Genomic DNA, 26,086 nt, shown 5'->3' with positions numbered 1-26,086 from the left:
AGGATTATATCAGATCAGTCATGATCTCATTGCTTGGCGAAGCAGACTCGATGGGCCGAGTGGCCTTCTTCTGCTCCCACATCTTATGGTTTTATGAGACACAGCTAGTGGACAAAGTGGGTTTCTCCAAAGGGCTAAATGAACATCTTACATTCCAGTTTTATAGAATTATGCAGCACAGGTGGCCATTTCAGTCCATCATTCCTCTTTGGAAGAGCTACCTGATTTCGTCTCACTCCACCTCTTCCTTTTCCCCCATATCCCTGTAGATTGTTTTTCCTCTTTCATGCATTTATCCAACTGCGTTCTGAAAGTTACGACTAAATCTGCTTCCGCCACTCTCCCAGGCTCCGCATTTTTCCCCCTCATCACCCTTTTTATGTTTTTTTTTCCAGGTGCTTCCAACACTGGGATTGATTTCCATCACCACTGCCTTGCAGCTGTGCGATGAGGTTAACCTCGCTGGTTTTGGCTATGACATGTCTCGTCCTGATCTGCCTTTACACTACTATGAAACTGTCCGAATCAGTGCGATGAACACTCAGGCTGTCCACGATGTGAATAGAGAAAGACTCTTCCTGGCCTCCTTGGTGAAAGCAAAAGTTGTTAATGACCTTACCGGCGGGATCAGCTGGTAGAACCGTGGAGAAGCAGAGCCTACAGCTGAGTTCACTTTCTTTTTTAAATATTTAAAACATAAGAACCGAACATTTCACCGACATCTCCCTGTGTCAAAAATGTTCAAGCACAGACAAACTATACACTTAACGATTGTGTTCTTCCTGCAACATTTCCCAGATGGAAACAACGCACAATAGGATTAAGCAGAAAATGGATGTACAGGCATCGCAGGTGGGTGAGTTACCCAGAGCTGGTACATTGCACTGTCAATTCGTCCAACCAACATTGCTGACAGTACAGAGAGGCCACACTTCAGATTAATAAGAAAGCAGAAACTGAACCATGTTGGCCAGTTAATAGCCAACCACAAATCCAATTGAAATCATAAGTGGATCAGATGTGACATATGGTTTTGATACACAGGAAATGACTCGAGATGAGCAAGTTTTTCAGACATTGGGAACACTCAGAAGGATTGCGCCCTGTTGGACAGTGCAACATAAGAACGGGGCCCTGACACAGATTTTGATTGCGCTGAAAGTTGTGAAAAGCGTACTCTGTCAGTTAGCGCAGATTGTTTATTAGAGGGTTTAAAAGTTGATGCATCCCAGTGACCCGGAATAGCTTGGACTGGAGACCTGCTGTAAAACTCCAGGCAGCTTCGAGTCACTCAAAGGTTTTCTGCATTTAAATACATAAACCAGTTGTTTGTTTACTATGATTATGGGCCAAATGGCCTCTTTTGGTGCTGTGATTTCTAGATAAATATGAATAGAATATTAAGGTTGCAAAGAGTAGACTCATTATTAATTATAAGATTTTCACTGAGGCCAGAACTTTTATTTTCCAGCGATTTCACTGCGAATGCTGAAAGGTATGATGTAGTATTACATAACCTTTGATATTATCACAAGTAGGCTTACATTAACACTGCAATGAAGTTACTGTGAAAATCCTCTAGTCGCCACATTCTGGCTCCTGTTCGGGTACACTGAGGGAGAATTCAGAATGTCCAAATTACCTAACAGCACGTCTTTCGGGACTTGTGGGAGGAAACCGGAGCACCTGGAGGAAACTCACGCAGACACGGGGAGAAAGTGCAGACTCCGCACAGGCAGTGACCCAGTGAACCTGGGACCCTGGCGCTGTGAAGCAACAGCGCTAACCACTGTGCTACCGTGATGCAACTGTGTTGTTGACTGTATTCCACTTGGTGCAGACGAATCGTGTATTCACGCACTGCTGTTATTTGTTCCTATGTTGGTGCTGACATTTGCGATCAGCTGTATCTGTTTTGCATTGATACCTGTGGCGTTTTTCTCTTCCTTTTGTTTTGACGCGACTTCTGTTAAAAATTCGAAAACTTCAATAAAAATACATTTTTAAAAAGGGAAACGAATAACAGGTCGGTATAGCAGCATAGCATCCCAATAAACACCGATCAGGTCAGTGATGGCCTGACTCATGAACATCACACATCCTCACAGACACTTCTTTGATCATTTCAAAGGCAGGCCAAGCAATGGGTCAGGTGAGTCCAGAAACGTGAATCATTAAAATTATTTCACAGCAATAGTTATGATCGGGTTCACTTTGTTCAATCAGCCCATCTGTGTGTTCAGTCAGAAGTCTATCAGAGTTAGGCAGCCTAAAGAACTGATCATTTACTGTCTGATATTAAGCTTCTTTGATTTGTATATTAATAATCTTTAAATTCCTTTAAGCTTCCCCTAGAGACTTCAGCACATCGAGACTCTGGAGGAGGTGGCAGTGTAAAAGTAATGTGGGGGACAAGGCTTCAAATTCCACCACGGCAGCTGGTGGAATTTAAATTCAGAATCCCTACGCTGCAGAAGATCATTCAGTCGATCGAGTCGGCACCAACCCCCCAAAGAGCACCTTACCTAGGCCCACTCCCTTGCCCTCGCCCCGTGACCTCACCTAACCTTTGGACACTAAGAGGCAATTTATCATGGCCAATCCACCTAACCTGCACATCTTCGGACTGTGGGAGGAAACCGGAGCACCCAGAGGAAACCCACTCAGACATGGTGAGAAAACTCCACACTGCCAGTCAGCAGACGCCGGAATGGAACCCGGGTCGCTGGAGCTCTGAGGCAGCAGTGCTAACCACTGTGCTACTAAAATCTGAAATATAAAGATAGTCACAGTAATGGTGGGCATCAATTGTTGCAAAAACCCATCTGGTTCATTAATGTCCTTTTGGAAAGGAAATCTCTATTTTTACCCAGTCTAGCTTACATAGTCATAGCAATGTACATTCCACCCCAGGCGGAAGTGAATTGCTGGATGAATTGCATACTGCTATAAACTACCTGGAAACAGAATACCCGGAGGCCTTGTTCATCACGGCCGGGGACTTCAACCAGGCCAACCTCAAGAGTGCATTGCCAAGATTCCACCAACACCCCTCCTGAACCAACAGGGGCCCTAACATCCTTGACCACTGCTACACAACCATCAAGGGCACCTACCACTCCATCCCCCGACCGCATTTCAAAAATCAGGCCACAGTCGGTGCTCCTTCTCCCGGCATATAAGCAGAAACTTAAGCTGGAGGATACGGTTAAGAAGGTCGTGCAGTGCTGGTCTAGGTCAACAGAAGTGATCCTATTTCTATTTGATTTATTGTCACGTGTACCGAGGTACAGTGTAAAGTATTATTCTGTGTCCAGTCTAGGCAGATCATTCCATACATGAAAAAAAAGAGGACATATGATAAATACACAATGTAAATACACAGGCATCAGGTGAAGCATACAGAGTGTAGTACTACTCAGTAGAGAAGATGTGCGAAAAGATCAGTTCATTCCATGAGAGAGTCTGGTAAAAGTTCAGGAGTCTGGTAAAAGTGGTGAAGAAGTTGTTTTCGATTCTGTTCGTGCGTGTTCTTAGATCTTTGTATCTCTTGCCCGATAGAAGTTGCGGAAGAGAGAATAACCCGGGTGGGAGAGGTCCTTGATTATGCTGCCCACTTTTCCAAGGCAGCGGGAGGTGGAGACAGAGTCAATGGATGGGAGGCGGGTTTGTGTGATGGACTGGGCTGTGTTCAAAACTCGCTGTAGTTTCTTACGGTCTTGGGCCGAGCAGTTGCCATAGTAGGCTGTGATGCAGCCAGATAGGATGCTTTCTAAGGTGCATCTGTAAATATTGGTAAGTCAGTGTGGATATGCCGAATTTCCTTAGATTCCTGAGGAAGTGCTGTTGTGCTTTCTTGGTCGTAGCGTCGACGTGGGTGGACCAAGACAGATTGTTGGTGATGCACACCTAGGAATTTAAAGCTGTCACCATTTCCACCTCAGCACCATTGATACAGGGAGTGTGCATGATACTTTGCTTCCTGAAGTCAATGACCAGCTCCTTAGTTTTGCTGATATTGAGGGAGATTGTGTGACTGCCTGGAGTCAGTGAGTGGACTGGTCCATATTCAAGAACTCTGCGGCCAATCTAGATGAATATGCCACACAGACTTCATCAGTGTGTTGAGGACTGCATGCCATAGGAGGTAGTACGTGCGTCCACATTTTCTATAGATGTACCATAGAAAGCATCCTATCTGACTGCATCACAGCCTGGTATGACAACTGCTCAGCCCAAGACCGTAAGAAACTACAGAAAGTCGTGAACACTGGCCAGTGTGACGCGAACCCGCCTCCCATCCATTGACTCTGTCTACATCTACCGCTGCCTTGGGAAAGTGGCTGCATAATCTAAGACCCCTCCCACCCGGGTTCTCTCTTCCAACCTCTTCCCTCGGGCAGGAGATACAAAAGTCTGTGAACACACTAACAGATTCAAAAACAGCTTCTTCCCTGCTGTTATCAGACTTCCGAATGGCCCTCTTATGGACTGAACTGATCTTAAGGACCAAACTGATCTTCCTACACATCTTCTCTATAGTTGTAGCTCTATATACCGGATACTTCACCTGTCGTCTATGTATTTTCATTATGCATTATTATGTATTTATCCTATGTTCTATGTTTTCATGTATGGAACGATCTGCCTGGACTGTATGCAGAACAACACTTTGCCATGTATCTCAGTACACGTGACAATAAATCTAAATCTAATGTCACTCCAGATATGGCGGACTATTGATAGCCCTCTGTAATAATGTGGCAAGCCTCATGGCTCATGGGTAAATAGGGATGGATAGCGAATGCTGACCTTGCCAGTGACGTCCACAGCCCATGAAAGAATAAAAAATATAGTACTGATGGAATGCTACATTGTTTGGATAAGATGTTAAACGGAGGTATTATCAGTCTGTTCAAGTGTAATTATTCAAACTGGGAGAGCTCTCCAGGCAGTTGCCAACATTTATCGCTCTATTACTGTGTAACAGGTTATCTGGCTATCTCAGTACCGAGAAATGACTGATTATATCTTACAGCCATTGAATTGCTTTTGAAGGACTTAATGATGTCCTCAGGATCCACCTACCTTGCACATCTTTGGTTGTGGGGGTGAGACCCACACAGACACGGGTAAATGTGCAAACTCCACATGGACAGTGACCCGGGGCTGGGATCAAACCTGGGTCCTCGACGGCGTGAGGCAGCAGTGCTAACCCACTGCGCCACCGTGCCGCCCTTCTTTCCGTTAAAAAATGATCCAATGAGGACAGCACGGGTGGCGCAGTGGGTTAGCACTGCTGCCTCACGGCGCCGAGGTCCCAGGTTCGATCCCGGCTCTGGGTCACTGTCCGTGTGGAGTTTGCACATTCTCCCCGTGTTTGCGTGGGCTTAGCCCCTACAACCCAAAAATGTGCCCCTTAATTGGGAAAAATGAATTGGGTACTCTAAATCTATTTTAAAAAAATGATCCAACACTTGCGTAATGTGACAGACAGAAGTGGAGTTAAGAATGACGAGGTGGAAGAAATCATTTCACAGATGAAGGTGCTCAGTAAAATACCAGTGAAACACGGTGGAATTCTGTAAAGTCAAAATAGCTTAAATGACTTTGATGTAAAGTGAAATGATACAGATGTAGCACATCTGAAATGCTTTTCACCCAAAGGACTGCAGTCTGCCAGATCCATGTGTCGGAACACAACATTTAACAGTAAAGATCAAAGGACATGATAAAGATAACATTTATTAAGCATGAAGACTAGAAAAAGGGTTAAATCACCGGTTACATCAGAAACAAAGTCAAACTTAGACTTCTCTATTCAATGTTCAGAAGTCACTACACATTGGATTATTTGTAAGCCTGCTTTGCAAGGATGATAATACAATTTGGTGTAATGTTTACCAAACACAGAATATCAGAGCAGTAACTGCTTTCAAGCAAACTTGACAAAATGTTAACTCCACAGATTTCCAGGACCAGTATTTTACTGGCCCCTCGCCCTGTGGAATATTACACTCCCACTGAAAGGTGATTTAAATGGCTCACCACATGTGCTCGGCGGGATTATAAAATCCTGGCCCAGATCGGTTACCTTCCTGGCCTGCTGAATGCTTCCAGCATTTAAAACTTTCTCATTTTAGCTTATTGATTGGTTAATGCTTTCAGGTCAAATTTATTTTAAAAGCATGGAGATGTTAGTTGAGGAATCTCTGCTCGGTGATAGGTTAGTGTGTAGAACTAACAGCACTGATGAAGGCCATTCGGCCCAACTAGTGTTTGGCATGCTCCACATGATCTTTCTCCTACCCGATTTCATCAAACCCCATCAGTCGATTCTTCTATTCTTTACTCTCAAATTATTTTCCTTCAAACGTTTCTCATTCAATTACTCTTCATGATAGCAAGTTCCATATTGTAACTAATCTGTAGTTAAAGAAGCGCCACCCTAATCTTCACCATCCTCCCCCCGTACCACCCCCAACCCTTCCAGAAAGCACAGCGTCCCAGCTGGGATATTGTTCGAAAGGTGCCTGGTCCAAATGGTCAACATTCATAAATCACAGGGGCTTTTTGACCATTTCACACCATCCAAATCCTGTCCCCCATCCCAAAACATCCCTACAACCCTGAGGGTCACACCATCAGGTGAATTAAGCTTTTCCTAGGCCAGGACACAATTCAGCCCCACTACTGCTACCCACTGAGGTGAGTAACTCAGCACAGAGATGAATCAAAACAGGACCTTGTTGTTTTACTGTGAAGCAAGATGGCATCACTACCTAGTAGGGCCTAAGTTTAATCAGAATGGCAACAATATGTTGGGTACCTGATTATAACACCAAAGTTGAGAGATTCGAGCAGAATTGAATTCATTTCCTCCCACTTCTCATTAACACTAAGCTTCTAAAGATGCACTAACCACAAGGTATAGATCTAAAATATACTTGGCAGCTGAGGCTTGGAGTAATGAGGATCTCATAATAGAGACACAGGGGTCAAATGGGATTCCAAAGCTTGAAGCTCAATCACCCAGGGCTACAGGGCTGTGCAGATATTAGTTTTTATCACGGTCCCTGAACTTATCTTTGCCCCCAGTTTAAGATAAAAATTCAAATTCAATATGCAGCCTTATTTCACAAGAGTAGCAGTTTTCCCTCCCGAGGGTTTGCCCTCTCCATTAATGTGACCGCCCAACACCGAACATCCTTTCCAAATTTCCAGTGATCCTTCTCTTCCTGGTTTAGAGGAGGGGGATGCGCGAGGGTTCCCACAACTTGCGAACCACATCACTGCATTGTTGAATGACAAACTCTGTAGGAATGACACCCAGGTGGATAGTTAGCAGCTCAAAGCACTTTATCACCTCCAGGCTGTGGTTTTTGCCATAATATCGCAGCAGCTTCCTGAGAAAGAGACAGACCACAGGTTAAATGACTCGCGTTGTAAAATGGAAATTGGGTGTGTATCCCATCCCATTATCACCATTTTGCATGAAAACTAAAGATTACACCAGCCCACAACCAACCTCCAGATGACAAACAGAAACAAGAAGCTCAGTATCACTTACCAGGTTAATAATTTGTGACCAAACTTAGAGACTGTCCCACAAGTAAACTAAAAATAGACTAAGACGGCATCATTATTCCGGGACCGGGGCCAATTCCAGCCTCGGGTAACTGTCTGTGTGGAGTTTGTACACCCCGAGAGGGGATAATGAAACATCGAGATAGGTATGGGATAGTAAGAGGGCAGAATTTATGGTAGGGAGCTCTTGTCTCCCCGTGTGTGCGTGGGTTTCCTCCGGGTGATCCGGTTTCCTCCCACAGTCCAAAGACGTGCGGGTTAGGTGGATTGGCCATGATAAAATTGCCCCTTAGTGTTCAAACGCTTAGGTGGGGGTTACTGAGCTAGGTTGGGGGAGTGGGCTTAGGTAGGGTGCACTTTCAGAGGGGTGGTGCAGACTCGATGGGCCAAATGGCCTCCTTCTGCACTGTAGAGATTCTATGATTCCAAGACTATTAGTTGTTCTGTGAATTTACCATGAATATATTTGAGCAGTGACTGTTACGTGTTCTCCCCCTGGTTTTGTGTTGTTCATTCCTATATGTCTGTAAAAGGATTAACAGCTAAAGCATTCCCCTATCTTATTCTCTTCTGAAAAGGCGATGGACCTATTGCGAATTCCCAGTGGTTCGGTGCTGTGATTTCAGTGTACTGTAGTTTGCCCCAATGGCAAAAAATCCGGTGTCTCGGAACAATGAATGTGTTTTCAGCGTTAAATTGATCTGCTTAAACGTGCTTAAACACAAATGTTGACTTGTCCAGACTAAAGTGCTTGTAGCTTTACAACCTTCCCTCCCAGCCTCAAGCTGGGCAACAGACTGACATTCTCTTCTGACATTACTGCCAATGCCCGGGTAACCTTGCTATGGCACCACCACCAGAACCTCACACCAGCTCTGCTGTTATTGGGGTTTTACACACTCATCACATCCTGGCATTTCAGTTCTCTTTCTCTGGCTAAACAAACCAAGGTTTGATTAGCCGTCCTTGCTGCTGCTCTTCCCTCGTCTCTTCACCCACTTGACCCTTCATCAGCAACCCTTCCCAATCTCCATATCCTCTTGCTGAAATCATTAAGCTCATTTTCCCCAGTGCTCTGATAAATCTGTTAGACACAAACTCATTGCCATAAATCCACAATTCTGCCCCCTTTTTATCCCATACCTTGGTAAGGCCACATTTGGAGTACTGTGTGCAGTTCTGGTCGCCTCATTTTAGGAAGGATGTGGAAGCTTTGGAAAAGGTGCAAAGGAGATTTACCAGGATGTTGCCTGAAGAGTAGGTCTTACGAGGAAAGGTTGAGGGTGCTAGGCCTTTTTTTATTAGAACGAAAAAGGGTGAGGGGCGACTTGACAGAGGTTTATAAGATGATCAGGGGAATAGATAGAGTAGACAGTCAGAGACTTTTTCCCCGGGTGGAACAAACCATTACAAGGGGACATAAATTTAAGGTGAATGTAGAAGATATGGGGGGGGGGGGGATGTCAGAGGTAGGTTCTTTACCCAGAGAGTAGTGGGGGCATGGAATGCACTGCCTGTGGAAGTAGTTGAGTCGGAAACATTAGGGACCTTCAAGCGGCTATTGGATAGGTACATGGATTACGGTAGAATGATGGGGTGTAGATTAATTTGTTCTTAATCTAGGACAAAGGTTCGGCACAACATCGTGGGCCGAAGGGCCTGTTCTGTTTCTATGTTCTATCTCAATGTTTCAGTATCCTCTCTCAGGGTGTCTCCTAATTATTGGGTGGTTTCTCTGCAGCCTACCCATAATTTCGATGGGGAGGTTAAGACTCTTCAGCCTAGAGGAGTTTATGAGAGGAGGGAGGGCGCAGTGGAGGGGAGAGTCTCTCTCTCTGGGCTCAAACACCTCGATTCATGCCTGCCCACAGCAGAGATATAACCGCAGAATTACAGGCACAAAATCTGCATTCTGTCCTGACACAGTATGTTAATGTTCCAACACACTGCACCACTCCCACATATTTTCAAACTCACTGGGCCATTTAGAATTTAAAACATTCTTTTGACTTCCCACAGATCTCCCCACCTATAGGCACCCTCCACCACACCCACAAACCAAACCACTTATCAATTGATCAAGGATTTGCAAAAAACGTAGTACCTGTAATAATCTCCAGTCAACGTCCCAATGGGAGCCGAGTCATCAGACAGTACTGGCAGCTCTATAACTGGCAGCTTGTATCCCTATTCCGCAAGATTGAAAGAAAATCATCAGTGAGGGTTCTCACAATGGTGACCACAAAACAACAATTTGAGAAGGATTACAGAAGAATTTCACCCAAAAGGTAAATAGGATCACTCTGGAGCCGTTTGCAATGGAACATTACTTAAGTATATAACAGCCTAAAGACGCTAAGACTTTTTAAAAAAACCCTCCTAAAAGGTACAATTTCACAACCACGTGAAGGAGCCGGAAGCTCGCACAGGCTCCGTGAAGGAGCCGGAAGCTCGCACAGGCTCCGTGAAGGAGCCGGAAGCACGCACAGGCTCCGTGAAGGAGCCGGAAGCTCACACAGGCTCCGTGAAGGAGCCGGAAGCTCGCACAGGCTCCGTGAAGGAGCCGGAAGCTCGCACAGGCTCCGTGAAGGAGCCGGAAGCTCACGGCTCGGTATTGTGGCTGTATGGGTTCTCCACATTTTATTAAAGCACTAATTAGAAACAATACCCACAGTTTCATTTTCAAACCAAAGGAAATAGCAGCAGTAGTAGTCTCCATCACGGAATGTGAGTGTGGTGTAGCCCTTCTGCAAATACCGGCGTCCCAAACCAACCAGAGACCACACCTAGAAAATAGGAAAACCTTTGTTAAAAACATTCCCATGAAACAGATATAAGGCAATGAAATATTTAACAGACCACTATTACACTGGCTGGGCAATAATGATAACACAGATCAGGGAGATGTGTACCCAAGCAACAGTAACATGAAGGACAGCCTGTTTATATATCTTAGTAATCTCAAGATGGGTCAAAGGTGCATCAGGTTATTGCTCAGTCATTTCACAAGGGGAGGGGGGTGGGGGCAAGGGGGATATTTCTGCTGTTATTTTTTAGAACTCCCAAAAAACGCCCATTGACAATGATCGCTGAAAGTTCTGCAGTGCCCTCCATAAGGACAGAGTAAGCCACCAAGTAGATACCACGGGAGAGTGAAGGGGGTTCATCTCGCAGAGACATCAGGCGGGTGATGAGCAGCAAGATTGTACCACACATAGTTGCCACTGGTGTTGTTCCCCATTATTGAGCTGATCAGGGCAGTGGGAGATCCAGGAGTGCCTGAGGACCCGAGCTGGTCGGAAAGGGAGAGAAATATGGGAGAGAAAGAGCAGCATAAAAAAATTAACTTCTCTGTAATGCTTTGAGGGCAAACCCCCAGCAGTCCTATTAATGATCGATGGTTCGGCTGCTGTACATTCCATTCCACTCGACAAGGTTCACATTGAGCATAGTCCGCCCAATAGAAACGCAAAATTATTGCAGGAGCCAGACTAAGATTTACACAATTTCTTCCACATTATAAAGACAATTAAACAAATCCATGGGCCATTAATCCAACTCCAAACAGAGCAGTCACATTTCAGACAATAACTCCCTATTCCCAGCAGCAGTGACCCCCAGACCTTCTTACAGGTGGATTTTTACAAATTCATTCAAGGGAGATGGGCCTCACTGGCTGAGCCAGTGTTTATTGCCCATCACTGATTGCCCTTGAGGTGGTGGTGAACTGCCTTCTGAACCGCTGCAGTCCATGTGGTGGAGGCACACCCACAGTGCTGTGAGGGAGGGAAATGAATGGGAGAACACATGTACATGCTGTAACTGAGTATTACAATATAAGGCTGGAGTCGTAGTGCAAGATCCAGCACAGAATAGTGGAAAGAGTTTCCATTTCCTTGTACCTTGTAATGGGCAAACTCCTGATCAACAAGGTAAAGTTTGTTCATTGCCCCTGGGAATGAGAATGTCAATGAAGTGACAGGTATGGGTAATAGATAAATGCTGTTGTAGCTTGCAGCTAAAGCATGTTGATTCAATCATACAATTTAACACAGAAAATATTCCAATTCCCATCAATAACCCTCATGCTGCTAATACAAAAGTACCCATCAAGCTTTCGAAAGACCTGTACCTTGTTTTTGATAAATGAAGCCAGTGGTCCTCTCCCCAGCTCTGTGGATTTTTCCGATATGTTTAGAGACGGTGCAACCATTTGACCGACTGTCCTATCCACATAGATGAAATGAATGAGTCCAGGGAAATCTCGCAGATAGGTACAATCCCAAGTTAAGGAGAACCAAAAAGGAATCATTGTACAGGGTTCACAATGGAGGAGTAATGACAGAATATTAGATTCAAACTTTACCAATAGTGCTCAGGGTAATTAAACCTGGTTCAACTTTAATTTTCGAAACTATGGCTGAATTCAACACGATTCAGTAAGAAATGAGAGAAAGAAATACTTGCATTCACATAGCAACTTTCACAACCCAGGATGTTCCAAAAGGCCTTCAACCAATACAGTGTTTTTGAAGTGTAGTTACTGATATAATGTAGGAAACAAGGCAGCCAGTTTATGCATAGCAGCAATGAGATATCAGTGCGTGCAGCACTCCCTCAGTTACTGCACCAAAGTGTCAGCCTTGGGTTACAAGCTGAAGCTTCAGGAGTGGGTCTTCAACCTACAACTTTTTGACTCACTGGGCGTGGTTGACAACCGGCTCTATCAGCACAGGGTCCTCAGGGTGAGAAGAAGAATTTGTTTGTATCCTGAGGGCACTGAAATGCTGCTGCTCAGGTATAGGCCAGCCTCCAACACCACACCCATGACCCAATTCTCCCTCTATGACCACAGTGATAAACAACCACCTGTAGGCATCACAGTGGTGTCAGTCTGTCCTCACCCACACCCACACACAAATGTTTTAGTACCAGTAAGTGGACTGTCTACAAGAACAAAAATGAAGCCAGTTTATTCTGCTTCCATTCCAGTCCAGATAGTGACCCTGGACTTACCACAATGATTTGAACCTAGGTATTCCCTGGGATGTGTGGTTCAGGGAGTGGAAAAGGAAGGAATGAGGGTAAGGAGGAAAAGAGCTGAGGGATTTCTCCAAGAAAATTTCTAAAATATAGTGAGTGGGCAAATATCTAAGAACAGACATTTCATAGTGGGAAATTCAGGAGTGTCCTTGGCAGGAGCTGAGGGACAGATTTTCCATTTATGGCCAGAGTGTTGCGCATGGTGACTTTAAAAAAGATGAAAATAAAAACATACAAAAATGGATGGGATCTGGGTGGAGGGTACAAGACGAAAGGGGAGAGGCAGGACTGAGAAATTAAAAGCAGTGTCTTATTGCTAAAGCACCTCAATAGCATGTGATGAGGAGTCCTGGAGAAGACAGCTTAGTGATCAGATGCATTTAAAAGCAAGAAGAATTCAAATTGCAAAGTCTAGAATTTAGGTTCATTTTTCATTATTGATCATTTTCTCCCTTTAATAGATCTTTGTGGGTCATGTAGCTCCTGTAGCAGAGAGACCAAGATGAATAGACAACGAATGCTGGAATAAATCAACTAAGAAGAGTGTAGGAAAAGGGAAGATGCCCTGTCACTCCCCGGCACATACAAACTTTTAAGCTGCAATCATTGCCGTAACTATAATGGATGATAAAGCATAGATCGTATTGCACCATTACAATAGTTGGGTTTAAATAGTGAACATTCTGCTTAACACTGGAGAAACATTCAAAAATATTCATTGCCTTATCTCTGATGCTTAAATTCTAATTTTCTCACTTCCTCCCAAAGTAAAATCAGCATCTTCACTAGATTAGGCTCCTGCAGCTAGCATCGCAAACATCTAAAAGACAGTTTAAGAATATTATTTTCATGCAACATGTGGCTCTGAATATTTGGGAGTGATATAAAAACAAAACATGCTGGAAACGCTCACCAGGTCTGGTAGATCTGTGGAGAGAGAGCCAGAGTAAATGCTTTGAGTCTGTATGATTCTTCTACATACCGACCTGAAATGTTAACTCTCACTCCAAAGATACCACGAGACCTGCTGCATGTTTTGTTTTTATTTCAGATTTTCAGTATCTGCAGAAATTTACTTTTATTTATTTGGAAGAGTTTTTTCGTCCTTTCTGTTCTCTCCTGAAGATGTCCCCTGTTTGAATACAGCTCTACAGACACTGGTATTCCTGCGATAGCTCACCTATCTGATCATTTGCAACTCCAGAGAGTGATTGGCATTGGGGTTATTGGCTATGTGGGGCATCATAAGCCCATTTCTGAATTTTTTCAGCAAGGGGTCCGTCCGCAGGTGGAAGGCCCAAGTACAGGATCCCCGAGTGGATTCCTCCTCTCAAATTATCCACCTCGTACCACTCCCACACCATCCCCCCATCCATCACACTTAGTTTTAGGGACACCATGGGAAATTATAGAAATTCAAATAGGCACCTTAATGGAGACCAGCGAACTGAGCAAAGACCAGAAATGAAAATCTGGGAAGTGATTCTGATTGGAAGGAAATTAAAAATAGAGATAAGAGTTCATCACGAACTGATAACTGGTGCTGAACAAGGATATGAGATCATGGTGGTGTTCCTCTTGCTCTTTACCAAGAGAAAATCCTTCCAGTCCATTAACTTCTCCCTGCAACAACAGAAGAGATTTCACAGTAATGTATAAAGATAGGTGACTCAGTGCACACATTCACTCACAGTCTCATCATACCAGATTAAATGATATACTATCCAATAGTTATGCTATACAAGGGTTTCGCTCAAATCTAACCCTATTCGTCTTCATCAGATGTCCATTTGGTGTATTTCCAGCATTTTCCGGATTATTTTATTAATCACAGCAATTTTTCAGTTAATAAGTGCAATTATGATAGTATAATCTTTCATTAAACTTCCCAACATTCTTCGTACCCCCTCTCATCTTAATAAAATAAAATAAAACTATCCCGGGCCATATATAGTGTATCAAAAACCCACATACGGTGATCTTTATCAAGTGTTCAGGTGACTGTTCCAAATGGTTCTGGTTGTGCCTTCCAGTCTGAAATCATCCCTGTCTCCAGAGTGTTCAACATGCAAAATAAAGAGTCAATCCATCCTTTCACCTAGTCACAGTGATACTTACTGAACAATTTTTAGTATCTTGGTCTGTAGGTTCACAGACAAGTGCTGAGAATCCCCTGCAGGTTTCTGGAGGAAATATTGCTGGTACAACAAGCACAGCTGGCTCTTCACATTCCGACAGGCCTGTAAGAGTCTGCAATACAACAAATCTTCATCGAGAGAATGCCAAATCACTTTAGATATGTCAGTTGAAGGGCACTCTAGGACGGGTGAAGAAGAATTCACACATTCACAAAATAAGGGTTGAAAATGAACTCTAGGGGTCAGAGTCTCAGTTTCAACAATCAGTTCCAACGCACTTAGAGAAACAGGCTGTCCATGCCAGTATTGATTTGAGCCAGAGTATGTGATAAGGATACTATCATTAGCTTCAGTAAGCCACATTAGGGAGAGAGAAGTTTGTCAGTCTTCATCATTAGTCAGTGACCTTGGCTGGAAAGTGCATGCTGGGTACGGACAGGGTTGGGCTCAGCGGTTATGCATCTATAGAAGGCCATATGCCTGATGGCACCCAATGTGATAGGACTGCACAAATACATCATGCAGGCTTTATTTTTGCATTGAAAGTACTCAGTAATATAATTTATCATCATCCTTAGTATTTGAATATGCAGAGGATGAATGATGTTTAAAAAGACAGAGAAGATTTACTACTCACTCTTGCGATTTTACAGTGTCAGGCTTGGAAAACGCTTTGTTCTTGAATTCCACCCAGGCAGACTGCAGCTATAGTGAACATTGAAGAATTTAGATCGCCTTTTACAATTTACAGGGATTTCCACAGATAGTACAGAACAGCAGAAAGGTTACTTGCAACCTGAACAGATTGAAGGGGGTCCAACACAATTTAAAGTACAGTCAGCAAACACCAGTGTATTAAACAAGATATAATAATGAACACCAAAATATTAACAATATGCAGCATCAGTAAAGGTCAGAGTATTAACACAGCATACAGTGCCATCAGCAGCTAGAGTATTAACACAATACAGCTCAATATTATGAAGATGCTCAAAACTGTAGAATTCGTCTCTCACTTTTGTCATTCTTTTCTTCTACATTTTACAGACTTCTAACGGTCTAGTTTGGAGTTAACCAGTCACTTATCCTGATTTTGCTTCAATTGTCCTTCCCTTTCTTTAAAAAACACAATGAAAATGGTGGAAATACTCGGCAGGTCTGGCAGCATCAGTGGAGAGAGAAAGTTAGTATTTCAGGTCAATGGCCTCTCATTCAAGCCTGCTGAGCAGTTTGTGTGTTTATTTCAGGTTTCCAGCATCCGCGGTATTTTGGTTTGGACACTCTCCTGAATCTTTACAATGTCCTGCAGTGGGATTCATGGCCTGATACCAAGCTTTCTCAATAACTAATTATCGCTCCCCGCCTTTACCTGGCGCTTGGGGACTCCAACAGCCTTTATGAATTTATCCATTCTCTGCCTTAGGTCAGGTATGTTAGGGTAAATGCGTGAAGTGCTCCCAAGCTCCTGTCCGTCACTTAGTTTAGCCTCTAGGACAGTGAATGCGTCCAACAGCTGATACAAAGTCACCGCCACGTGGCTGGAGGGAACCTGCCAGTAAGGAAACAAAATGTATGCAGAAGTAATCAGGGTAAATAATCAGAGTGAGAGTATGTCCCAGCAGATTCTGCACAAGTTAAATATTGTTTGCAATTGTACTTTCAGCTCTGTCCTTTTTATATTACCTCCATTCCTAACAAATTCAAACCAAAGACCAGAAAATAAAGGAAAAACTAGCACTGGGACCAAGGAGGATTGCTTTGGTTTTGCAATAAAGCTAATTATATCCATACAATAGCCCAAAACAGTGAGTTATAATTTTGAACTTATTATAATAATAATCTTTAATAGTGTGACAAGTAGGTTTACATTAACATAGCAATGTGAAAAGCACCTAATCGCCACATTCCGGCACCTGTTCGGGTACACAGAGGGAGAATTCAGAATGTCCAAATTACCCAACAAGCACGTCTTTCGGGACTTGTGGCATTAATTAAATGAACTATTTGCTCAATAATAATGAATGAACAGTCAGTCAGTGTGAATGAAACATGAAAGTTGCCATAGTCCCAGATGACCATGCACTGCTTTCCTCTTTGAGGAGGAGAGCTGACTGGTGGTGATTTAACCTGAGGGTCACCACACCTCAGGCGAGGGGCAAGGTTGACAAGGCGGGACCTTCATGGATAACCTCAGCCGGTATGGGAATTGAACTGCGCGGTTGGCATTCCTCTGCATCATGAACGGCACGATAGCACAGTGGTTAGTCCTGTTGCTTCACAGCGTTAGGGACCTGGGTTCGATTCCCAGCTTGGATCACTGTCTGTGCGGAGTCTGCATGTTCTCCCCGTGTCTGCGGGGGTTTCCTCCCACAAGTTCTGAAAGACATGGTGTTAGGTGAATTGGACATTCTGAATTCTCCCTCAGTGTACCCACACAGGCGCCGGAATGTGGCGACTAGGGGATTTTCACAGTAACTTCATTGCAGTGTTAATCTAAGCCTACTTGTGACAATGAAGATTAATATTATTATGAACCAGCCATCCAGCCAATCTCAGTGTGAATAATGAACAGTCATAATTATAGACTCTTAGAGCCCTGTTGCCCACAACTGGGAGAAAAGGAATACAACAAAGTACGAGGCAATTTTCACAGCAATTAACTTATTTTCATGTTCTTGGATTATTTGTTCTTTAAATAAAAGAGTTTCCCACTCGCCATTCTCGTGCTTGAAGGGAGACTCAATAATCAGTGTGGAAGATGAAGCACTTCCTCAGATAAATAAGAAGGTTAATCCACTCTGTGGGGAGAGTTCACGAATGGCAGTGTTTCTGGAACACCTAACTAGCGAAAGAAAGTCTAGAAAGGTCTGTGGTGTAAGACAGAAGATAATTGTTTACTTTTTTCACAAAAATGTGGAGAGATAAATGAATACCAGAAAAACTGGCCAACTCAATCAGTGCCTGAAAGCAAATGACAGTTCAGTTTTCAGGTATAGCCCTTCACAGCCGATACTTTGCTTCCAGATCCTGACCAGCTTTCTCTGTGTTCCCAGCTTTTTCCAGCAGGACTGATGATATTGCATTAACAAGGCTGTAAGGACTGATGTGATCTGCAGTTCCTGGAGCAGGAGCCTCATCTAGTGGTACAAGTATGAACTACAGATTGGAACGACAACACTGGGCTGCCAGATGCAGTCTGGTATGAAGAAGTGCAAAAAACAATTTGAAAAATTAGGACTTTGTAGTGTCGGAGAGAGAAAGATATGGAGTGATCTCTGTGGCATTTTGAATGGAACATAGCAGATCAATACCATTTCCAGTGGTTAAGAAGTCCACAATCGGTGGCATAAGTGCAGATTAAGCAGAAGATATTTAGAAAGGGGGGGCATGGTAGCACAGTGGTTAGCACAGTTGCTTCACAGCTCCAGGGTCCCAGGCTCGATTCCCCGCTTGGGTCACTGTCTGTGCGGAGTCTGCACGTTCTCCCCATGTCTGCGTTGTCATAATATACAGCAGTATATCATGGTGCAGATACACACACACTGATGGACACACAGCGGGACCAATCAACACACACAACACCGCAGCCAATCACTAGTTAGAGCACACGCACTATAAAGACAGGGAGCATCAGAGTTCCCGCTCTTTCGAGCTGCAGCCTCCTAGTAGGACAGAGCTCACAGCCTGCAGCACAGATCTTCACCATGTGCTGAGTGCATAGACTGGTTAGGACAAGGCATAGGTCTTTAGTTCAATCTAATATCGTGTTAACCCACAGTGAAAGTATGTTCAACAGTTTTTGACTTAATAAAATAATGTTGCACGATTTTAAGTGTTGGTGGCCTGTATGTGTTCCACGGATCCAGAGCACCCAATGCATCATGCGTAGGTTTCCTCCGGGTGCTCCGGTTTCCTCCCACAGTCCAAAGATGTGCAGGTTAAGTGGATTGGCCATGATAAATTGCCCTTTGTGTCCAAAAAGGATGGGTGGGGTTACTGGGTTATGGGAATAGGGTGGAGGTGTGGGTTTAGGTAGGGTGCCCTTTCCAAGGGCCGGTGCAGACTCGATGGGCCGAATGGCCTCCTTCTGCACTGTAAATTCTATGATTCTGTAAATTCTATGGGAAGAGAGAGGAGAAATGGTGTTTAAAAAGCAAAGTTGGGAGGCTGGAATATATTACCAGAGTCAGAGATCAAAGCAGTGGTAGAAATTAATAGGTGGACAGTGGCAGCTTCCAAATAATGGGTGCAGAACACATGTAGTACATCTTAACACATGTAGCAGATGTTATTCTCACCTTTGTAAGCAGAACCAGAGAGATCCCAGGCCAGAGGGACATGCAGTACATGTTGTGAGGCATCATGGGGCAGTAATTATCCTTTAAATTGGCATCAAGGAAAACTCTTTTAGGGGTGGAACTCCCTGAAGGAAATGATTCAAACGCCTGCAGGCTGTCTTCTGCAACCTGAACATCAGGGAACAGGACATTATCTTGTGAAGGCCACATTCTGCCCAACACACAAATTAGCACTCAAAGGAAAGCAAAGAAAAAAACCCCACAGGAGTTTGGCGACAGAAGTTGCAACGTACACACGTTAGTAGCATCAGATGATAACAGCCCCAGACATGAAGGAACAGCCCCAGACATGAAGGAGTGTCCACATAACACATTTTCCAATAGGAGTCACTGAATAATAATCAGCAGTAGGAACCTTGGTTGTCTTTGCTTCCCTATCCTCAAGGCATAAAGGAAATTGTAAAAGCTCTTATCACTAGCCTAGTCAGACCAACATGCCCCTTCTCTGTGCTTAGACCTACTGCAGGACAGATGTGGAAGTTGAGATAGTTCTAAACATGGGCTTATTGGAGGTGAAAAAAAAGGTTAAGAACACCCAGGCTGCTTTCTAGCTTTCAACTTTACTATGAGTTGCCAAGTAGCTCTTACAAAGGTTTGTGCTGTAAAATGGGCACCAACATTTTATGATTCTTAAGCAATGCTGGTAACCTACATGCAAATTATTGTTTTAAGCTCTTTTTAACTCGCCTACGTTTACAAACCAGAAACATTTTTGTTGTCTCCCAGCATCATTTCAAACCTCCCTGATTAACCACCTCCGGTCCTGTAAGAAGCTTTCCCACTTTCTGTAGATCCAAGGGATTACTTTTTTTTTATTTAATTTTTTTATTCTCCTTTTTCACATTTTCTCCCACATTTACATCCATCAACAATAAACAATAATCAGCAAGATATGTCAGTCCCCATAATAACAACGATCCCATCTACCCACCAACCCCCAAACCTCAACCCGCATGTTTACACAAACAAATGATAAAAAGGAATCAGGGCCCCCCCACCCACCCCACCACCCCCGGTCTCCAGCTCCTTCTGTCCACTGCCTCTTGTAAAACTCCTCCTCCCAACCTCGGTTCCTTCCCCCCAACTTTCCACCCCGGCTAGACCACTCGGACCCTGTTCTGCCAGGCTCCGATGGCCGCAGCCCCTCCCCCCACCTCACTCCCATTCACTGGCCGGCTTAAACCGGCCAGCGTGGAGGCCCCCGCCCGGGTCCCTTTCCCACTTGCCCGGCCCTAGGAAAGCCCAAAGATCCCCTTTTAGCACACAAACCCCGCATATCCACCTACACCCCAAAGAACCCTCATTCCGAGTGAAAGTCCCGTCCCTTCCCTTGTCCAAATATATACAACATTGGATCCTTTAGTCTCTACGCCCGCGCGCAGTGATACAAAAAAGAAGAAAATACAGTCATGAGGTTACATCGGCACATGGCCATTCCTCAATTTGTCAGTTCTGCCACAGTCCTTCTGCTTTCGCAAACTCCTCCGCTGCTTCCGCCGTTCCAAAATAAAAGTCCCTGAGCTTGTAAGTCACCCTCAGCTTCGCTGGATATACAATGCCACACCGCACCTTGCTAATGTACAGTGCCCTCTTCAGCCGGTTGAAGGCAGCCCGCCTCCTTGCCAGCTCCACCGTAAAGTCCTGGTATACACGTATACCAGCTCCAGCCCACTGCACCACCCGCTTCTGCTTGGCCCAGCTCAGGACCTTCTCCTTCACTCTGTACCTACGGAAGCACAGAGTCACTGCCCTTGGCGGCTTACTCGCCTTTGGTACAGGCCCCCACGACCGATGAGCCCGATCCAGTTCATATCGGGAGGGATCCTCCCCCTCCCCCAATAGTTTTGCCAACATCGCGGCAAAATACTCAGTCGGCTTCGGTCCTTCAACTCCTTCGGGCAGCCCCACAATCCTCAAATTCTGTCGCCTGGATCTGTTTGCCAGGTCTAGATCCAAGGGATTACTGGTGGGAAGAGTGCTTGCTGCTCGTTTCACCTGGTGCTGGATCCAGTCCTGTGAACTTCCCAGAGAAGCACGGTGATGGGCTCCAAATTAGACAGGTGCTAAAAGTAAGTTATTCTCACCTACCTGAACCATTGAGTGGGCAAACTGGGACATGTATGAACCGCCCTCCAATGACTCTCCTGAAGCAAGGGGAAAGAAATCACATCAATCAGAATAGTGATGCAATTACAGAGAACAAAACAGCTAAGGAGGAGGAAGCAAATATAAAAAACTTGCAACGTATGACAAAATAAAAATCTATGAGTTGCTGCTGCTAAGATCAAGGAGGAGCTGGAGCGAGTGGGGTGGGTCAAGACAGGGGTATGCCGCTGTGGGGAACGGGCCGGGTGTGGGGTGCGGGCGCGTGGCTGGTCGAGGAGGGGGCATGGCTAGTCGGCGGGGGAGGGGGTCGGGTAGCCCCTAATCCGGCTGATAACCTGGAATGTAAGGGGACTGAATGGGCCGGTTAAGCGGGCCCGCGTGTTCGCGCACCTGAAGGGGCTCAAGGCGGATGTGGTTATGCTCCAGGAGACACACCTGAAGGTGGCAGACCAGGTAAGACTGAGGAAAGGGTGGGTAGGTCAGGTGTTTCACTCGGGGCTAGATGCCAAAAATCGAGGGGTGGCGATCTTGGTGGGAAAGAAGGTGTTATTCGAGGCGTCGAGCATTGTGGCAGATAATGGCGGTAGGTACATAATGGTAAGTGGTAAGTTGCAGGGAGAGAGGGTGGTACTCAATGTGTATGCTCCGAACTGGGACGATGCGGGTTTTATGCGGCGTATGTTGGGTCGGATCCCAGACTTGGAAGTGGGGGGGCCTGGTAATGGGGGGGGGGGGGGAGACTTTAACACGGTGTTGGATCCTGCACTGGATCGCTCCAGGTCTAGGACGGGTAGGAAGCCGGCGGCGTCTAGAGTGTTGAGGGGATTTATGGACCAAATGGGAGGGGTGGACCCTTGGAGATTTGCAAGGTCGGGGGCAAGAGAATTTACATTCTTCTCACATGTCCATAAGGCTTATTCTCGAATCGACTTTTTCATTTTGAGTAGGGCGCTGATAGCGAGTAGAGGATATCGAGTATTCGGCAATAGCCATTTCGGACCACGCCCCGCATTGGGTGGACTTGGAGATGGGGGAGGAGAGGGATCAGCGCCCGCTGTGGCGCTTGGAGGTGGGGCTGTTGGCGGACGAGGAGGTGAGCGAGCGGGTCTGAGGAAGTATAGAGAGGTACTTGGAGACCAACGACAATGGGGAGGTCCGAGTGGGGATGGTATGGGAGGCACTGAAGGCGGTGGTGAGGGGAGAGCTGATCTCCATCAGGGCCCACAGGGAGCGGAGGGAGCGGGGGGAGAGGGAGAGGCTGGTGGGGGAGATGGTGAGGGTAGACAGGAGGTATGCGGAAGAACCCGAGGAAGGATTGTTGAGGAAGAGGCGCAGCCTCCAGGCCGAATTCGGCCTGGTGACCACCAGGAAGGCGGAGGTGCAGTGAAGGAAGGCCCAGGGGGCGGTCTACGAGTATGGGGAAAAGGCAAGCCGGATGCTGGCGCATCAGCTTCGGAAGCGGGACGCAGCTAGGGAGATCGGGGGAGTTAAGGACAGGTGAGGGAGCGTGGTGCGGAGTGGGGTTGGCATCAATGGGGGTCTTCAGGGACTTCTACGAGGAATTGTACCGATCCGAGCCCCCACGGGAGGGAGAGAGGGATGGGCCGTTTCCTGGACCAATTGAGGTTTCCAAAGGTGGAAGAGGGACTGGTGGCGGGACTGGGGGCCCCGATTGGGCTGGAGGAGCTGATCAAAGGGATAGGAAGCATGCAGGCGGGGAAGGCACCGGGGCCGGACGGTTTCCCGGTCGAGTTCTATAAAAAATATATGGACCTGTTGGGCCCGCTGTTAGTTAGGACCTTTAATGAGGCAAGGGAGGGGGGGGCTTTACCCCCGACGATGTCCCGGGCACTGATCTCCTTGATCCTGAAGCTGGACAAGGATCCCCTGCAATGTGGGTCTTATAGACCGATTTCCTTGCTAAATGTAGATGCCAAGGTGCTGGCGAAGGTCTTAGCCACGAGGATTGAGGGCCGCAGATCATCCATGAAGACCAGACGGGGTTGGTGAAGGGGAGACAGTTGAACGCGAATGTGCGGAGGCTTTTGAACGTTATCATGATGCCGGCGAGGGAGGGGGAGGCGGAGATAGTGGTGGCGATGGACGCTGAGAAAGCCTTCGATAGGGTAGAGTGGGGGTACCTGTGGGAGGTGCTGAAGAGGTTCAGGTTTGGGGAGGGGTTTGTCAGGTGGGTTAGGTTGTTGTACGAGGTCCCGATGGCGAGTGTGGCCACAAATAGGAGGAGGTCCGAGTACTTTCGGTTGCACCGAGGGACGAGACAGGGGTGTCCCCTGTCCCCCCTGCTCTTCGCACTGGCGATTGAACCCCTGGCTATGGCACTGAGAGAGTCGAGGAACTGGAGGGGGTTGGTGCGGGGTGGGGAGGAGCATAGGGTGTCGCTTTATGTGGACGACCTGCTGCTGTATGTGGCGGACCCGGTGGGAGGAATGCCAGAGGTAATGAAGATGCTTAGGGAATTCGGGGACTTTTCGGGGTACAAGCTCAATATGGGGAAGAGCGAGCTGTTCGTAGTTCAGCTAGGGGACCAGGAGAGGGGGATTGGCGAGCTCCCAATAAAAAGGCCTGAGAGGAGTTTCAGATATTTGGGGCTCCAGGTGGCCAGGAGCTAGGGGGCCCTGCATAGGCTTAACTTTACAAGGCTGGTGGAGCAAATGGAGGAGGAGTTCAAGAGGTGGGACGCGTTGCCGCTGTCCCTGGTGGGTAGGGTGCAGTCAATCAAAATGACGGTGCTCCCAAGGTTTTTGTTCCTGTTCCAGTGCCTCCCCGTGTTTATCCCGAAGGCTTTTTTCAGGCGGGTTAACAGGAGTATAATGGGGTTTGTGTGGGCGCGAGGGACTCCGAGGGCGAGAAGGGTGTTCCTGGAGCGGAGTAGAGATAGGGGGGGACCCCAGGAAGAACAGGTGGAGGGTTTTCGGGGTGGCACAGGGCAGGCATACGAAAGTTGGGGGACCTGTTTGTGGACGGGAAGTTCGCGACCTTGGGTGAGCTGGAGGAGAAGTACGGGCTCCCCCCGGGGAACACCTTCAGGTACTTACAGGTAAGGGCGTTTGCCAGACGGCAGGTGGTGGAATTCCCACGGCTACTGCCACACACAGTACAGGACAGGGTGCTCTCGGGGGGGGGGGGGGGGTGCAATATGGCAGGGTTCATTAAATTGGAGAGGGTGAAATTCGCCTTGAGAGGGTCGGTACAAGGGTTCTTTAGGCGGTGGCAACCGTTCTTAAGACTTTCTGGCAGAACGATAGACATTGGTCAATGGCAGCAGCAGCTCAGGGGGGGGGGGGGTTTACTTTATTTTTGTTTATGTTATTTACACTGGAGGGTCTGAGGGGGTGTATACACCTGTTGTCTTAAGTCGGGGTGTTAATGTTAATTTATTATTTAGGTTGGGGGGGGGGGGGGGGGGGGGTGGGTTGGGGGGTTGCTTTTTTAGATTGTGTTTTGTACTTAACCCTGTTGGGTTCTTTTTTCTTTCTCATTTTGTTACTGATATTTTATGAAAACCTTTAATAAAAATTATTTAAAAAAATAAAAATCTATAGTAAACGTGGCACGGGCAATTTATCACAGAAAGAAGCATTCGCACTGCATGCAGCACTTGCTGCACAGAATTTCCAGACTCAGACAGCAAATGACATGGCACACAAGGCTGGTTTACGAAATGTTGCATCAGATCACGTCACCTGCCCCAGATGAAAACGCAGAGCTCACAAAAACATGTCCTATAGACCATCATCCCAGGTCATTAGGATACTGACAGGTAGTCAGAGGTAAGACAGCACACAGCAGCCAACCCTCATTACTGGACACAGTGTGCAATGCAGCAGAGAGGGGCAAAACACGCACTTCGTTGCCACTTTAATTTTCTGTTCACCTCCTTGTTACAGTTCCACAGTGAACAGCACTCACCAAAATGGTCATCCTTCAGGCAGGTCAGATAACCATTGGCCACCTAACTCACCCGAATAGGCATCACAACCAAATTCAATCTCACCCTCACCCTGCATACACACTTCCCAGTCCAGGAGCAAGGACCCTGGAAGATCTCACTCCTCACGAATTGGGGAATGTGCAGATCTACTCCAGCACCATGATTATTGTCATGACTGTGATCAGCTGGTCCTGCCAACAAGCCAACCTGGGGTCAGCATGGTGGTTATGACTCAGTTTATTGTAGAAGCCTGAGTTTTTTTTTGATGGGATGGGTGTTAGGATTCCCTCTAGATAAAACACAGCACGGAAATGGCCCTGATGGGGAGATTTGCTCTTTGGGCTGGTCCATACATACCTCCTCCTGCACCAGATGACAGCGTAGGGGCATAAACCTCTTCAGTTACTGGGGTATTCTCCAGATCCTATGAGCAAACAATACATCAGAATAGCAGATTAATTTATCATTTAGTGTGCAAGACATTTTTTCATGATTATTTTTGGATTGTGTTCATCAAGCCGGGGGGATTTTAGTTCTGGGAGATGGGACTCTTAATTCCAGCAATCTGATGTCAGCATTGAACACTGCCATGCTCTCCTCAACCTCCCAGCTATCCACCAATCACCCTGCGGTCTTTTGGAGGGAGCTTACCAATTTAGTACCAAGCCACCACTGGTGCAATGGACCCATCCCCACCAAGATTGGACTGCAATATAAAAAGATTTGGACAGCCTTTCATGCAACAGCCAGAGGCATCTGTTCCATTAGCTCCTCCAAGTTGAGCATCATTCGTAGATAGGCATTTACTGTCAATAAACAATGCAGATTCACACTGCAACTGCAGAAGAGTTTGCAATTTATTGTTCAGTGAATTTTCTGCTTTTACCTTACTGTCAAATCAT

The 26,086-nt window shown here is 46.1% G+C and overlaps 2 protein-coding genes across 3 annotated transcripts in view; one reads left to right on the top strand and one right to left on the bottom strand.

Annotated features, from left to right (window-relative positions):
- Window positions 1-2,010, top strand: part of st3gal7 (ST3 beta-galactoside alpha-2,3-sialyltransferase 7) — a 37,813-nt gene extending 35,803 nt beyond the window's left edge. Inside the window, exon 7 of the mRNA XM_072479689.1 lies at window positions 396-2,010. Coding sequence (XP_072335790.1) covers window positions 396-638 — 243 coding nt within the window. The 3' untranslated portion in view covers window positions 639-2,010. The remainder of the gene's footprint in view (window positions 1-395) is intronic.
- A 3,715-nt stretch (window positions 2,011-5,725) lies between these two features.
- The window catches only part of hps1 (HPS1 biogenesis of lysosomal organelles complex 3 subunit 1), a 40,850-nt gene continuing 20,489 nt past the window's right edge, over window positions 5,726-26,086 (bottom strand). Inside the window, exons 7-17 of one of the 2 annotated variants that reach the window (XM_072479677.1) lie at window positions 25,542-25,608; window positions 21,215-21,270; window positions 19,067-19,234; window positions 16,138-16,317; window positions 15,406-15,473; window positions 14,749-14,880; window positions 14,189-14,253; window positions 11,720-11,862; window positions 10,260-10,373; window positions 9,692-9,774; window positions 5,726-7,406 (exon numbers count right to left, since the gene is read on the bottom strand). In XM_072479677.1, the coding sequence (XP_072335778.1) occupies window positions 7,244-7,406; window positions 9,692-9,774; window positions 10,260-10,373; window positions 11,720-11,862; window positions 14,189-14,253; window positions 14,749-14,880; window positions 15,406-15,473; window positions 16,138-16,317; window positions 19,067-19,234; window positions 21,215-21,270; window positions 25,542-25,608 (1,239 nt within the window). In that variant the 3' untranslated portion in view covers window positions 5,726-7,243. The remainder of the gene's footprint in view (window positions 7,407-9,691; window positions 9,775-10,259; window positions 10,374-11,719; window positions 11,863-14,188; window positions 14,254-14,748; window positions 14,881-15,405; window positions 15,474-16,137; window positions 16,318-19,066; window positions 19,235-21,214; window positions 21,271-25,541; window positions 25,609-26,086) is intronic. The other variant, XM_072479678.1, reaches the window with a different exon arrangement.

Source organism: Scyliorhinus torazame, chromosome 16, assembly GCF_047496885.1.
Source record: "Scyliorhinus torazame isolate Kashiwa2021f chromosome 16, sScyTor2.1, whole genome shotgun sequence".
Lineage (NCBI taxonomy): Eukaryota > Metazoa > Chordata > Chondrichthyes > Carcharhiniformes > Scyliorhinidae > Scyliorhinus > Scyliorhinus torazame.
Note: the sequence above shows the minus strand (reverse complement) of the source record. Positions and strands in the feature narration are given on the sequence as shown.